Source organism: Colletotrichum tamarilloi (genome assembly GCF_030869305.1).
Source record: "Colletotrichum tamarilloi strain Tom-12 chromosome Unknown Scaffold_104.1, whole genome shotgun sequence".
NCBI classification, from domain to species: domain Eukaryota; kingdom Fungi; phylum Ascomycota; class Sordariomycetes; order Glomerellales; family Glomerellaceae; genus Colletotrichum; species Colletotrichum tamarilloi.
This window is the reverse complement of record NW_026849487.1, coordinates 81645-94697: the sequence shown is the minus strand read 5'-3', so window position 1 is coordinate 94697 and position 13053 is coordinate 81645. Positions and strand designations below refer to the sequence as shown.

Below are 13053 nucleotides of genomic sequence, written 5' to 3'. Positions count from 1 at the left end.
CTCGAGGTCCGCTCCCTGTTGTTCATAGGTAGAGGTAGAGGTAGAGCTAAGGGTCAGCACAGCGCACACACACTCTCACACTCACACACTTTCTCTCTCGCAGCACGGAAGCTGTGAGCGCAATGGCTGAGGCAATAGCAATGGCGTGTTCGGAGCCCGCCCTTTCCGTTGCTGATTCGTCCCGTCCCCCGTGGAACCAGAAGCGTTCCCTCCCCCCCCAGTGTCTCCTGCCTCCCAACCCCATGTTTCTTCTGTGCGATGACTTGCTGTGTGGTTGCAGCAAGGCCCAGCCGGTGAGGAGCAGGAGCTCTGCCGAGTCCCATGCTCCGACGCCAACCTCACCTCTTCTCTTCTTCCCTCTCTTCCTTTCGTCTTTCCTCCTGCCACAAACTTCACCCTCTATTCTTCAGCTTTCTCATCTCCAATCGGCATCACCACAGCCATTTCCATCATCTACTACTCTCATAAATTCTCGAATTCGGCCATTGAGCCCTTTCCCACCACCGACTGCCACGTCTCTGATTGCGCACTGTGCGCCCACCGGATACCCGTTACGTCATCGCAATGGACCCCAATCCCGTTCCTGGAGCTGTCCCAGCCGCAGCTGGCATCGACAAAGGTGAGCAAGAGATGTCGTGAAGTTCCAGCGGTGTCGCGTCGCCTCTGTACAGCGGCGCTGATGTATGCGCCCTGTGTCGGCTCATCATCTCTCGGTGTACCGGCGCATCGCATCTTCCCCCTCGCCGCGCCTATACTCACGCTCGGACCTTCTTGCGCTGACATTCTTTCCCTTGTACAGCTCCCGAGACTGTTGCAACCACCACCGCCATCACCGCCGCAGATGAGAAACCCACAGAGACTGTAGCTTCGGAGACGAAGCCGGTCGAAGAGAAGAAGGCCGAGGTCGCACCAGTCGCAGAGATAGTAGCTAGTGAGCCTACCGAGCCCGCCGAACTTGCGGACCCTCCTGCACTGGCCCCACCAGCCGATGCGCCAGCTGCGCCAGCTGCGACTGAAGCTACCGCCGATGCGCCCAAGCCGGCTGCCGTCGAGGAGATTCCCGACAAAGACGGCCCCGTTGCGACGACTGGAACCGAGGAGGCCAAGGTCATCCCCGCTGAACAGCCTGCGGAGAAGACGACTGCAACCTCTGCACCCGTCGCCGAGCCCGTCAAGGAATCCGTCGAAGAGCCTATCCCGCAACAGATACTCAAGGCACCCGCGGATGAGGAAGAGGCAGTCAAGGAACCAATCATCGAGAAGCCCGAAGCCGCCAATGGTGCTGCCACCAAGGATGTCGAGATGACCGGTGCCCTTAACGACGCCGAGCCCACCGGTGCTGGAGAGCGCGAGGCCGCGCCGCAGGCCAAGACGAGCAACAAGCGCAAGGCGGACGAGCTAACCGAGACTAATGGTACCAACGGCACCAACGGTACTAACGGTGTCGAAGCTGTCGAGGCTGCTCCGGAGGAAAAGCCCGCAGAGAAGAAGGCCAAAAGAGGCCCTGGACGACCCCCTTCAAATGGCGCTGCGAAGCCAGTCAAGGAGAGTCCTAAGAAGGAGAAGGAATCTTTTGGCCACAAGGTCGCCAGCAAGGTCAAAAAGGTTCTGCACTCCCCCGGTCGAACTGAGCGCAAGACTCGCTCTCAAGGACCCGTCTAAACCAGGCCACGCAGTGAGCCGGATGCTTCTGAGGCACGTATCTGTATCGCCTCGGATTTCCTTGGATGTCAAAGAGTCCCACAGACTACTCTAACAACAACGAGACCATGATGGTCGAGGCTTGGGTTTGGACCAGCCGGGCGGGCGTCTCTCTTTTCACCCCGCGGATTTATGATGGGTAGGCAAAAAGGAGGCGCGGGTTTTTGTTTCTGCTTTTTCACCTTTTTGTCATTGTAGCTCAGGTCGTCGTCGTATCGAGACTGAGTAGTAGGAAACTAGGATACTGTATATACTAGGACGCTTGCACATTCAGTCTACCAGTCTCGTCGTGGTCTTTCTTATGCAACGGGTGATGGCAGAGCAAGGTCGATGGACGATTCTACTCAGAAACACGGGCAGTCGAGAATTGTGAGGCAATCATGGCATTTGCCGAGAACTTTTGTTTACTTGCTTCCGTGTCCTCGCTCTGATGGTCATCAAGAACGACAAGTGACAATCAACAGGTCAACAGCAGACATGTGAGATCAAGTGACGAGGGTGCAATGCCGAGTCGGAAGTCTGACTATTTCAATCGTGAGCGAGCCCATCGAACCCATGCTTGTCGATTAGAACGTGCCTTGAGGCTCAGAGGCGCAGGCAAGAATTTGCCTGATGGCTGGGTAGGATCCTTGAATCAAGATATCATGGATTCTGATAACTCGATGGTTTGACTTGACACTTGAACGTCGATGGTGCAAGGTGACGGGGCCTCGAATGATGTATCAACCCTTTCTAAACGCCCTTGTGAGTTTTATGAATAAGCTGATATGATGGCCGCTGCGTTCTCAACGCGTATCTCCAGCTTAGGGGGAAGTCGTGATATCTACAAAAAGCACCTCACTCACGCACCCACGCACAGGCACCCTAGGGTTAGGTATTGTACATCTCGATCGCCTACATATCGGACTGCTAGCAGCAGTGCTCCGAGTCGGAAGCAACTTGTGGAACTTGCGCCAACGTCTTTGGATACTCAAACGCTGTCCGAGTCACAGATACGGAATAGCTTCTGATCATCTGTTTGACCGAATCAATGGAGCAAAGAGGTGGGATGACGTCTACAGGATACGCGGGGGTTTCGACTCGGGGCGAGGAAAGGCTCCTTTCGAAGCGGTCCAGACCGTGACGGGAGCAGTGGGTTTCTCCACCCACCGCGTCACCCCGAAAGTCAAGGGTTTGTCGATCAATTCGTTGTCGACTTACGTGGGTGCGGGTTTAGGGGGGGCGTGGCAGAGAAGGAGAAGCTGCAAGCACACGCGATGTGTCTTTTCTCTTTTTTTTTTTTTTTTTTTTTTTTTTTTTTTTTTTTTTTTTTTTTTTTTTTTTTTTTTTTTTTTTTTTTTTTTTTTGGTCTGTTGCCCTCTGGCTTGGATCACCTTCTGTCCGCGTACTTTCAGCCCTTTTGAGGGTTCACATCACTCAGGAACAGGCTGTGCCGGAATGAAGGATGTTTAAGAAGCTTCGGGAGATGGGGAATGGGAACTGGGCGTACTTGGCGTGTCTCTCTTACAAGCCGAGGATGGAGGGACGCGTGTGTCTGGTTATGTGTGACGACAAACGTCTTTCTTACGCAGTCAGAAGAAAAGAGATAAATTGGGAGAAACATCACGTCTATCTGGGCCAACAAGACAGGGGACCAACACCGTGAGGAATGTGCGCCTTCAGCCTCAGACCCAGGCGTGCGTGCGAGTGTGTGTGCGTATGTTTACTTGCGGCAATCCGAATAGGGAAAACAAGTAAACAATGAGGGAGCATGGACACGGACGCTAAGCGGTTTCGAGGAAAACGCAGAGATGGCGGTGGCGTTGCGCTGTGTTTTGGTACCTGACTCTGCGCCTTTGTCGTGTGTCTATTGGGTATGGAAAGTGTGAGGCTGACGGTAAGGTCTCTCAACATGTTTTACAGTTCAAACGGTACGGCGTCGTGGCGGCGGTGGGAAAGCGCACGGAAAAGGTTGCAAATGGTATAGGTAGAGGCCGCCGTCGCTTTGGGGGGGGGGGGGGCGATGAAGCTCTGTGACGTAGGGGATCGATCTGGGTCTTACTGCGTAGGTAGGTAGGGTCTTGTGCAACAAAAAAAAAAACGGGCCGGTTGGGAACGACGTAGATGGGATCTGGGCTTCTTCCGTTTTCGTGAGCGGGCAGAGGGACGGTGGCTTAAGGTAGCTTAGCTTCCTTTTGCATTTGTTCTGGAAAAGGCGGCGGGAGTCGCGGGAGGGGAACATCGGTGGTCTTGGCGATGGAGGGGGATTGGGGTGGACGGCTTACCTCATTTCAGCTTGACTGTCAAGCCTCGGCGGAGTTTGGTTCGTCTGTGAGGTTGAGAGTCTTCAGTTACAGACTTGCGATGGTACGAGATAAGGTGTCATCATGTTCAGGAACAGAACACCCAGATGTTGTGAAAGGTGTGTGTGGATTAGACTGATAGGGTGAAAGGGTTGAAGCAGAAAGAATAAGGAATGCTTATTTCTCATGTCATGCATCATCCCCCGAGGAGCAGGGTGGCTGAGCACCCTGTAAAGAAATGCTCCGATTGAGGGAGTTCCTCTCGCTATTCTAGAGTCTATCCATCTATGATAGCGATCCCTCCGTGGTGGTGCATGGTGTATGCTCCTCGCTTACCTTACTCACCGGTCGATTCCTTGACGCTTAATCACCGCGCCTATTGAAGTAGTACTGTAACAGCGAATTCAATCTTCTTGATCAGAAGTTCAGAACCCCCATCTTCTGTCCCGTCTCTCCACAAATGACCAAACCTCCCCAACTTCCCAGAGCCCCCCAAAAGGACCTCCCCTCAATGCACAGCCCTGTCGGCGAGTCGCTGCCGGGGTCTTGCCTGTCATGTGAACCCTCTTTACTGCGTAGTCTACTCCGTAAGGACCACTATAAACTTGTACGCAGCAAAAGGTTGGAAACGACTTCCCTTTCGGCATTGGGTCCTGCGGGGACACTTTGTTCCCCCTTTTTCACTTAACCTGACACGGGGGGCGCAAGGTGTATCCGTACGCTCGAGCACGGGATAGTAATCCGTGCCGTTGTCTGTAAAGAAGAGGGTTATTGTGAGAAGAAGAAAAAAAATTCATCAAGAGGAATCATGATGCTGGAAACGGAGGAAGAAACGGAACGAATTTGGCGCAGTGCAGTAAACGTCTAGAACTCTTTCGGGATAAACTGCGGCATCAAACTTTTCTCCCATGTGGAATGATGGCATTTCTCGCCTCTAGCGCGGGACCAGAGGAGGCTTGCTGCACATCTCGGATGCCACACGCGAGCAAAGACCCTTTTCCTCGATATGTGTTTGTATTCTTCCAGGTACAGATCTTCCGGTCCTCCGTACTGCTTGAGCATTTCGGCCGTGTAGAGGACGCCGATGGGAACAGGAGCCCTCAATCGGCCGGATACGTGATATCCCGACCTGCATAAGATGAAGAATGGTATCCGTATGAAAGGTATGAAAGGACTTTGTTGAATGGGCCTCGTATTCATCGACCACCAATCCATCCCCTTCTTGCCGCGAAGAGCCTAGCATTCCTTGGGGATCGTCTGCCACTACACAAAAAGGGTGCAGGGCCACAGGGCGTGTGATGTGGGTGAGTGGGACACACATTCGAGGTGTCAAAAATAGCCACAGCCACAGCGAGCGGCGGCCCTGCCGATGCGCTACAGCGCTACTACGCGGTATGCAAAGCGTTCCCGTGCTTCTGGGGGGGGGGGGGGGTCCATGCTGCTCTGGGCTCTTCCATTGAAGCCAAGCGGCGGCACGGCATCTCGCTGGTGCTGTGGACGGAGTACTTTGTACAGTAGTGGTGGGTGTCCCGAGCTCTGACAGAGGGAGAGAATTTTGGATGGCAGTTTTTAGGGTATTCTGCCCAATGAGGTCGTCGAATGCTCCGTCTTCTTTGCGATTCCGTCCACGAGACTGAGGAACGACACCTGGCTGGAGGTGCTGGTTTGTGTACGTACCGAGGCTGGATACCCTACTACGTACCTCATGTTCTTCCAACTGGGCGTTGCATGTTCCTGCAGATGCTGACATGTAAAGACATGCATTGTACACGGAAAACTGCCATCGTGAGATGTATTCTAGAATACGAAAATCTAACATTCAATAGTAGACTTACTTAACAACCCCAGAATCCCATCAAACGTAAGGTGAGCAGACAGGAAGCAAATAGCCACAATGTCAAGTGGAAGAGTGAATGACTTGAGCAGCAGGTACACAAAAGGATACGTACCGCATCCCTCAACCTGGTAGTGGTGGGTCGGGTAAAGTGGGTCTCAAGCCTCGAGACCCTATTAGCGCAAGAATTGCAAGGACCTGAGGCGAACCAATCCCCTTGGCCGTGTTTTTTTACGTATGCATTTTTTATGATCTTTTTTTCATGCTGTGTTTTTTTTTTGTTTTTTTTTTTGCTTTCCAAGGTACGGAGTAAGGTGCCGCAGCTACCTATCCGTACCTAGTAACACTGCGCAGTATGTATGTATGTGAATGAGTTTTTCCTGGGCTGCCAACCGCACTCCTCCAGCGATGGACCCGGATATCGGCGCACCCACCGACTGGGATGTTCCAGGAGTGACATACGCAATCCTCCAGGCTCAACAAGCTTCCTCTCCAGTGGTCTTTCCTTCTCGCTGTTCTCCTCCACGCCTCTCCACCTTTCCCATCCCTCCTTCATCCCATCCGTCCCCTACTCCTACCGTAAGGTACATAGCAGTCCTTCACTGTCTCTTCACCATCCCTCCGTGTCGTGCCGTAACCTAAACTCCGTCCTACATACGCTCGCTTCAAGGCCGACTTCCCCTCGCTTTTCCCAACTCTTCCCTCCTCCTCCTCCTCCCCCCAATCCCGCGATCCCGCCGACCCTCCGCCAGTCGTTCCAATCTCCCCATCGTCTCCCTCTCTTCGCGCCGCTTCGACGACATCTGTGGCTCCACTGATTGTCCCATTCGAACCCTCCCGTTGCTCGCGTGCCTGGGAACCAGCTGCTCCTTTCCAAGGGCCCTTTTGACGATCTCTTCTCTCCCCGACTCTCGCTACAGCAAACCACGTCATCCATCTGATTTCAGGCCTCTTTGCTCACTTCCCAGCGGTCTTTGTGCGCCCGGTAACATTACACGGCGACCCAACCCGAAAACAATTCTTTGCGACGAACAACCAGTAGAAGCCCCCGTTGAACAAGCCCCTGTGCCATCGTCCTGAATCCAAATCACCCACTCGACTAGCCGATCGAGTTTCTCCCTCGACCACCATTTTTCGAAGATTTGGTGCAAAGATAACATCAACAACCAGATCTCTCGCTGCCCTCTTCCTCGCCGAGGCCAACTAGAGACGCGACTCGCCCCCCTCGCCCCAAGGGGCCTCAACCTTCAAGATGAGCACCGACGCCGGAAAAGAGCTGTTGGACTTGCTGAAGAACCCCTTCAGTTCTCAGGTCTGTAAACCCTCCATCACTACTGAGCTTTTGACAATTCGCGCTGGATGCTGACTGCCATATAGCTCGCCAAGAACTCAGTCTGGGCTGCTCTGGGCACCTCACTCGGTGTCACTGTCGGTATCGCCGTCACCTTCTCCTTTCTTCGACCGTACAATCAGTCCGTTTATGCGCCCAAGTTGAAGCATGCCGACGAGAAACATGCTCCGCCGCCCATCGGCAAGAAGATCTGGTCCTGGATCCCGCCACTATGGAATACGACCGAGGATGAGCTGGTGCACCATGTCGGCATGGACGCCACCGTCTTCCTCCGCTTCGTTCGCATGTGCTTATACATCTTCGCGACCATCTCTGTGTTTGGCCTCGGAATTCTGATTCCCACCTACCTCAGCACTGCAGAGAGCAGTTCGACCAAGGATAGATCCTGGATCGACTTGATTACTCCCATTGCAGTATGGGGCAATGCGTATTGGGCACAAGTCGCAGTTGCGTATATCATCACCTTTGTTGTTATGGGCTTCTTGTGGTGGAACTACCGCAAGGTCTTGCGCCTCCGACGCAAGTATTTCGAGAGCGAGGAGTACCAAAACAGTTTGCACGCCCGGACCCTCATGGTAAGATTGGTTTTCGGATGACGTACTACTGGGAGCTTCAAACTGACCCTAGTAGATGTATGATATTCCCAAAGCCAAATGCTCCGACGAAGGCATTGCGACCATCATCGACGAAGTTGTGCCGGCCTCATCCTTCTCTCGCACCGCCATCGCCCGTAACGTCAGGGAACTCCCCAAGCTGATCGAGCAACATGACCATACCGTTCGCAAGTTGGAGGTGGTACTGGCAAAGTATATGAAGAAACCCGACCAACTCCCGGCTGCCAGACCAATGTGCAAGCCCTCCAAGAAGGACCCGTCTTTCGCGACGTATCCCAAGGGACAGAAGGTCGACGCTATCGAATACCTGACACAGCGCATCAAGGAGCTCGAACTGTTGATCAAGGAGGTTCGACAGAGTGTTGACAAGCGAAGCACCATGCCCTATGGCTTTGCCAGTTACGCAGATATTGCAGAGGCGCACAACATTGCCTACGCCAGCCGCAAGAAGCACCCGCACGGCGCAACAATCACCATGGCCCCGCGCCCGAACGATATTCTGTGGGATAACCTGGTCCTGACGCCCTCGATTCGTCGCACAAAGCGTATTGTGAACAACCTCTGGATCGCGTTGCTTACCATTGTCTGGATCGCTCCCAACGCCATGATCGCCATCTTCCTCATCGACCTCAACAACCTCGGTAAGGTCTGGCCCGCTTTCCAGACGGAACTTCAAACCAATCCCGAATGGTGGTCCATTGTCCAAGGTATCGCATCTCCTGGTTTGATGTCGCTGGTCTACCTCGTCCTGCCCATGATCTTCCGTCGACTCTCGATGAAAGCTGGAGATCAGACCAAGACGGGTCGTGAGAGGCACGTTTTGGCCAAGTTGTACGCTTTCTTCGTGTTCAACAACTTGATCGTGTTCTCGCTCTTCAGCACCGTTTGGTCGCTTGTGTCGGCTATTGTGAGCGAGACCAGCGAAAAGAGCGTCGACGCCTGGCAGGCCATTATCGATCAAAACTTGGCAACCACCATCTTCACGGCGCTTTGCTCAGTCAGTCCCTTCTGGGTCACTTGGCTCCTCCAGCGCAACCTTGGTGCTGCCATCGATCTCGCCCAGCTTTGGAAACTCATCTACAGCTTCTTCGTGCGCAAATTCTCGAGCCCGACGCCCAGAGAGCTCATTGAGCTTACGGCACCTCCCACCTTTGAGTACGCCTCTTACTACAACTACTTCCTCTACTACGCGACAGTTGCACTGGGTTTCTCTGGCATCCAGCCCTTGGTTCTTCCTGCCGCCGCGTTGTACTACGGAATCGACTACTGGCTCAAGAAGTACCTCTTGCTCTACATCTTCGTCACCAAGACTGAGTCTGGAGGTATGTTCTGGCGCGTGCTCTTCAACCGAATGCTCTTCGCCGTCTTTCTATCCAACTGCGTCTTCTTCCTCAGCTCATGGGCGCGAGCCGACTGGGCCTACCATAGCCAGGCCTTCGCCATTATCCCTCTGCCCATTTGCTTGATCATCTTCAAGGTCGTCTGCTCCCGATTGTACGACGACAAGATCCATTACCTCTCGACCACCAACGTTGCCAAGCACCCCGAGGCTGGCGTGATGAAGGAAACTCGCCTTCGCAGTGAGCGCTTGGCTTCGCGTTTCGGCCACCCGGCCTTGTACAAGCCTCTCATCACTCCGATGGTGCATCAGAAGGCCCAGCCTTACTTACATGTCGTATACAAGGGTCGCCTTTCGGACGGAAGAGATGTCAACACTGGCGACATGATGAGTGTTTCTGGATACTCGGACGTGTACGCGTTGGATCCCATGAAGTCTGGCAAGCCTGGCAAGTCGGCCGGTATTCCCGGTTTCGAGTTCGTTTCCGAGTCCAACCTGGATTTCGAATTCTACAAGAACAGAGCGGAATTCGCAGAGGAGCATGGCCAAGGCGACATCTTTGGAAGGGATCCTGACATCATGCGCCCCGGCACCCCTGGATCAATGTCCGATTTCGGCTCTCGCCCCGGAACGCCCACGAATGCTGCTTTGCAGGGCGGCATGACAGGTCAGCGCCGCGACATGTCCGGTTCTAGGCCTACTCCGCCTGCCGGGTACATGTCGCCAACTGGAAGCGGCCGTCAGTCCCCTACCATGGGGCCGCCCCAAGCTGGCTTCGCTCAACAAGCGACCATGGGCGAGCGGTCCCGTAGCCCCCTGTACACCATCAACAGCAACGGCAGCGACACGGCGCTCGTGAGAAATGCCGCAGGTATGCCGATGAGCGCACCCACGGGTGGACCGAGTGTTGGCGCCCTGGGCGGCGGACCGAGGGGGTATAGTGGACTTCCTCAGGCTGACGCCGAGACGCCCGACCCAGACCCGACCCAATACGACTACTTCCGTGGGTCAGCAAGGCGGCGCCAAAACGACCAATGGTAGTTGACTGAGAAGGTGTCATGATTGGTTTTCAATTTTCTTTTTGTGTTGTGAGCGATGGTAGAGCGAAGGGTTGCCTCACGGTCCGGGATCTGGTCTCCATGTGATGGCATTGCATTCTCGGCGTTGATTTGAGAGAGGGGGGAGCCCGAAGAGAGGTTCTTCCATGGGTGGACTGCGGGCTGTGAGCAACAGGATCCCTCGTCATCTCGACCGGGCCCTGTTTGTACTTTTTTCCTTATTCATCAAAATGGTAATGATCAAAGAGACGAGACATAGACTGAAGATATGCGTGGGACGATGGTACATAACGGTGCTCTCCCTCGAGCAATTGTTTCCCCTGGCGCGAAGCTGGTAGGAAACAGATTATAGATTTAATGAGTAACCCTTCCGCATTTCTTGTTCATGACTTGTTTGGTTCCCATTGGTTTAGATGTGACTCCCTAGTTAGATACCTGTTGATCCTTTCATCTGTCGCGGGGCAGTGTAGTCGTACCACATATTGATCCCAACACCTTTCATCTCTATTATCATTACTTTGGTTTTCTGTCTGAGGATACTTCATCTCGACGGTATAATCGTCTAGGAGAAACTAGCTTCTCTCGTAATCTCATCAACTTTACCCCAATTACCAATTTCTCACAAGCGCTCGCCCTCGGCAAGCTTTCTCGTCCACACCTCCAAATCACCAGCTAACCCCTCAACGACCTCCGGGCTGGTAACGGCCTCGTTCCACGTCAAGGTAATCGTCGTCTCGCCGCCAGCGATGCCGGCTACGTTGACGCAGAAGGCTTGGGCGACGGTGCCGGCTGATTGGGAGAAGACGGCGCGGGTTAATTTCCACCCGTTCTCGCCCTCAGCCTCGGCCTGGCTGTCGCTGCTTCTGCTGCCCTCGATGGCGCCCAGGTTACTCACCTCCCAACTATTCCCCCTCGCCTTGCCGTCTTTTTTCCGGAAGAAGTCGTGGAAGTCGCTTACGTAGCGGAGCATTGCTGTGATGTCGTCGTTGGGCAGGCTCGTTAGGCGAGTTTGGAGGTCGGTTTTGACGGAGGATGCGACGGTCCAGATTGCGGTTTCGAGGGTCGGACCCGAGGAAGCGGGGGAAGAGTTGCGGAGGGCGGCGGTGAGAGACTCTGAGATGGGATGACTCGTCGAGGTTACCAGGACGCACATTTTGTTATCGATGTCGAGAGTTGGGTCTCGCACGAAGCGGCGCATGCTGATGGCGGATGACGGTTCAAAGGACGGTGCTGTGTTTGAGGGGAGATGTCGCGCGAGGGAGGCTGCGACGAGGGCGTGGATGAGGGGCGTCAGAGTCAGGCCTTGCGCGCGGCATGCTGCGAGGAGGTTGGAGACTGTGAGGGCGGGGACGGTGACGATGCGGACGTTTGTGTGGAAGGGCGTGTCGAGGCGTATGGCTTCGCCCGTCCAGGGCGTCGCGGCTGGCTTCGGTTTGAGCCAGGCGGGGCCGAATGCGGACCATAGTTCGCGGAGGAAGTAGGGCCAGGAGATGCGGCCGTTGACGAGGTTTTCTTGGGGGAGGGGGAGCGTTGGAGGGGTTGGGAGGGTGAGGATGTTGTTGGACTGGAGGTGGTGGGTGGTGGAGGGGGAGGGGTTGTTCAGGGCGTGGAGGAGGCGTTTGTGGAAGATTGAGCCGCTTGTGCCGTCGCTTATTGCGTGGTGGAAGAAGTAGAGTACTTCGATCTCTGTTGGTGGTTCACAGCCTTGTGAGGGCTGGGTTGGGATGATGGAGATCTTCCATGGTGGACGTTGGGAGATCTCGGGCCACAGTTGGTCGTGTTGGTGGGAGAGGTGTTTGCAGAGGGTCGCGTCCGGGCCGCTGGCACCGGTGTTGAAATCGGGGCCGGAGCGGGGGTGGGACGGAGGGAACCACTGAATATGGTTTGACAAATTGATTTGTGGCACGCGCACGAACGAGGACGTCTGTTTGTCTTCGTCGGCGATGCCGACCTGCATGAAGGGTTGCTCTGCAATGACCTGTGCGACGGCGTCTTGGAGAAGTTGCTTGGCTTGGGAGAGGGTTGAGATGCCCTGTGGGAGCGCGTAGCGGCCGGTGACGGCGACGCAGCGGTAGAGGCCAAGGGAGTGGCGGGCTGTTGAGTACGTTTCCCTGTGTTCATGTCAGTTTGGTTCGTGCGAGGGTGGTATCAGGAAAGTGAGTTTGAATGTATCGTACATGTTGCCGCATGGCCGGATTACTTCTGTTTGGGGGGTCATGACTTGCTACTTAGTTGGAGCTGGTGTATGGATGGCAGACGATGATTCTCGTCAATGGGACTAAGAAGTTTCTAAGCAGATTAGTCGTGAGTCGTGACTGCTAATGATGAACCAACACTTTGTGAGGTATGCTTATGCTGTTCATTCGTGATGTACTCCGTAATGACTGCTCGGATGAGCTGGAGCCTGGAGATGACGGGGTATACTGGATTCCTCCGCTTTGTTGCGTCGAGTTCCTGGTCCCTGCAGGCGTTCCTGAGCGCCCAGGGGTTCCCATCCTGAAGGGGCATAGGTCCCCGAGTTGACTGAATGGGCCATTGGACAGGGGTTGGGCATGACGAGTCGTAGCGGTATAATGTTCGCTTAGGATATGAAAGTTGAATGAGCTGTGGGGGCCCTCGGATAGTGAACACGACATCAAAGAAGATTAGCCAGGCACGCCAGACATGTGAACAAAGGTCGTTTGTTATTCTGGGAAACAAGACCCAGAAACGTGGTTACGGGATACCGTTAAACGTCTTTGAGAGCCGCGTGACGGCGCGCCGTTTCCAGAACGGGGATCGGCCATTCAGGGTCCAGACCGGCGCAATTTTGGAGCTTGGACCATTTTGGACCGGAAGGTCCCGATTAGTCATTTCCTATCTGTTTTTCCGCCC

The 13053-nt window shown here is 54.5% G+C and overlaps 4 protein-coding genes across 4 annotated transcripts; 2 read left to right on the top strand and 2 right to left on the bottom strand.

The window, feature by feature from the left end:
* Window positions 1–564: 564 nt before the first annotated feature.
* On the top strand, window positions 565–1662 carry CTAM01_13765 (uncharacterized protein; the record flags this gene model as incomplete). Its single annotated transcript, XM_060529767.1, has 2 exons — window positions 565–619; window positions 800–1662. The coding sequence occupies 2 exons, from the start codon at window positions 565–567 to the stop codon at window positions 1660–1662; spliced, it is 918 nt and encodes a 305-aa protein (XP_060375680.1).
* Window positions 1663–4917: 3255 nt separating this feature from the next.
* On the bottom strand, window positions 4918–5733 carry CTAM01_13764 (uncharacterized protein; the record flags this gene model as incomplete). Its single annotated transcript, XM_060529766.1, has 2 exons — window positions 4918–5634; window positions 5686–5733. 2 exons carry the CDS (start codon window positions 5731–5733, stop codon window positions 4918–4920), a joined length of 765 nt encoding a protein of 254 aa, XP_060375679.1.
* A 1336-nt stretch (window positions 5734–7069) lies between these two features.
* Window positions 7070–10162, top strand: CTAM01_13763 (uncharacterized protein; the record flags this gene model as incomplete). Its single annotated transcript, XM_060529765.1, has 3 exons — window positions 7070–7129; window positions 7195–7743; window positions 7799–10162. The coding sequence occupies 3 exons, from the start codon at window positions 7070–7072 to the stop codon at window positions 10160–10162; spliced, it is 2973 nt and encodes a 990-aa protein (XP_060375678.1).
* Window positions 10163–10798: 636 nt separating this feature from the next.
* Window positions 10799–12397, bottom strand: CTAM01_13762 (uncharacterized protein; the record flags this gene model as incomplete). The annotated part of the gene is made up of 2 exons (XM_060529764.1): window positions 10799–12290; window positions 12357–12397. The coding sequence occupies 2 exons, from the start codon at window positions 12395–12397 to the stop codon at window positions 10799–10801; spliced, it is 1533 nt and encodes a 510-aa protein (XP_060375677.1).
* Between the last annotated feature and the right edge of the window lie 656 nt (window positions 12398–13053).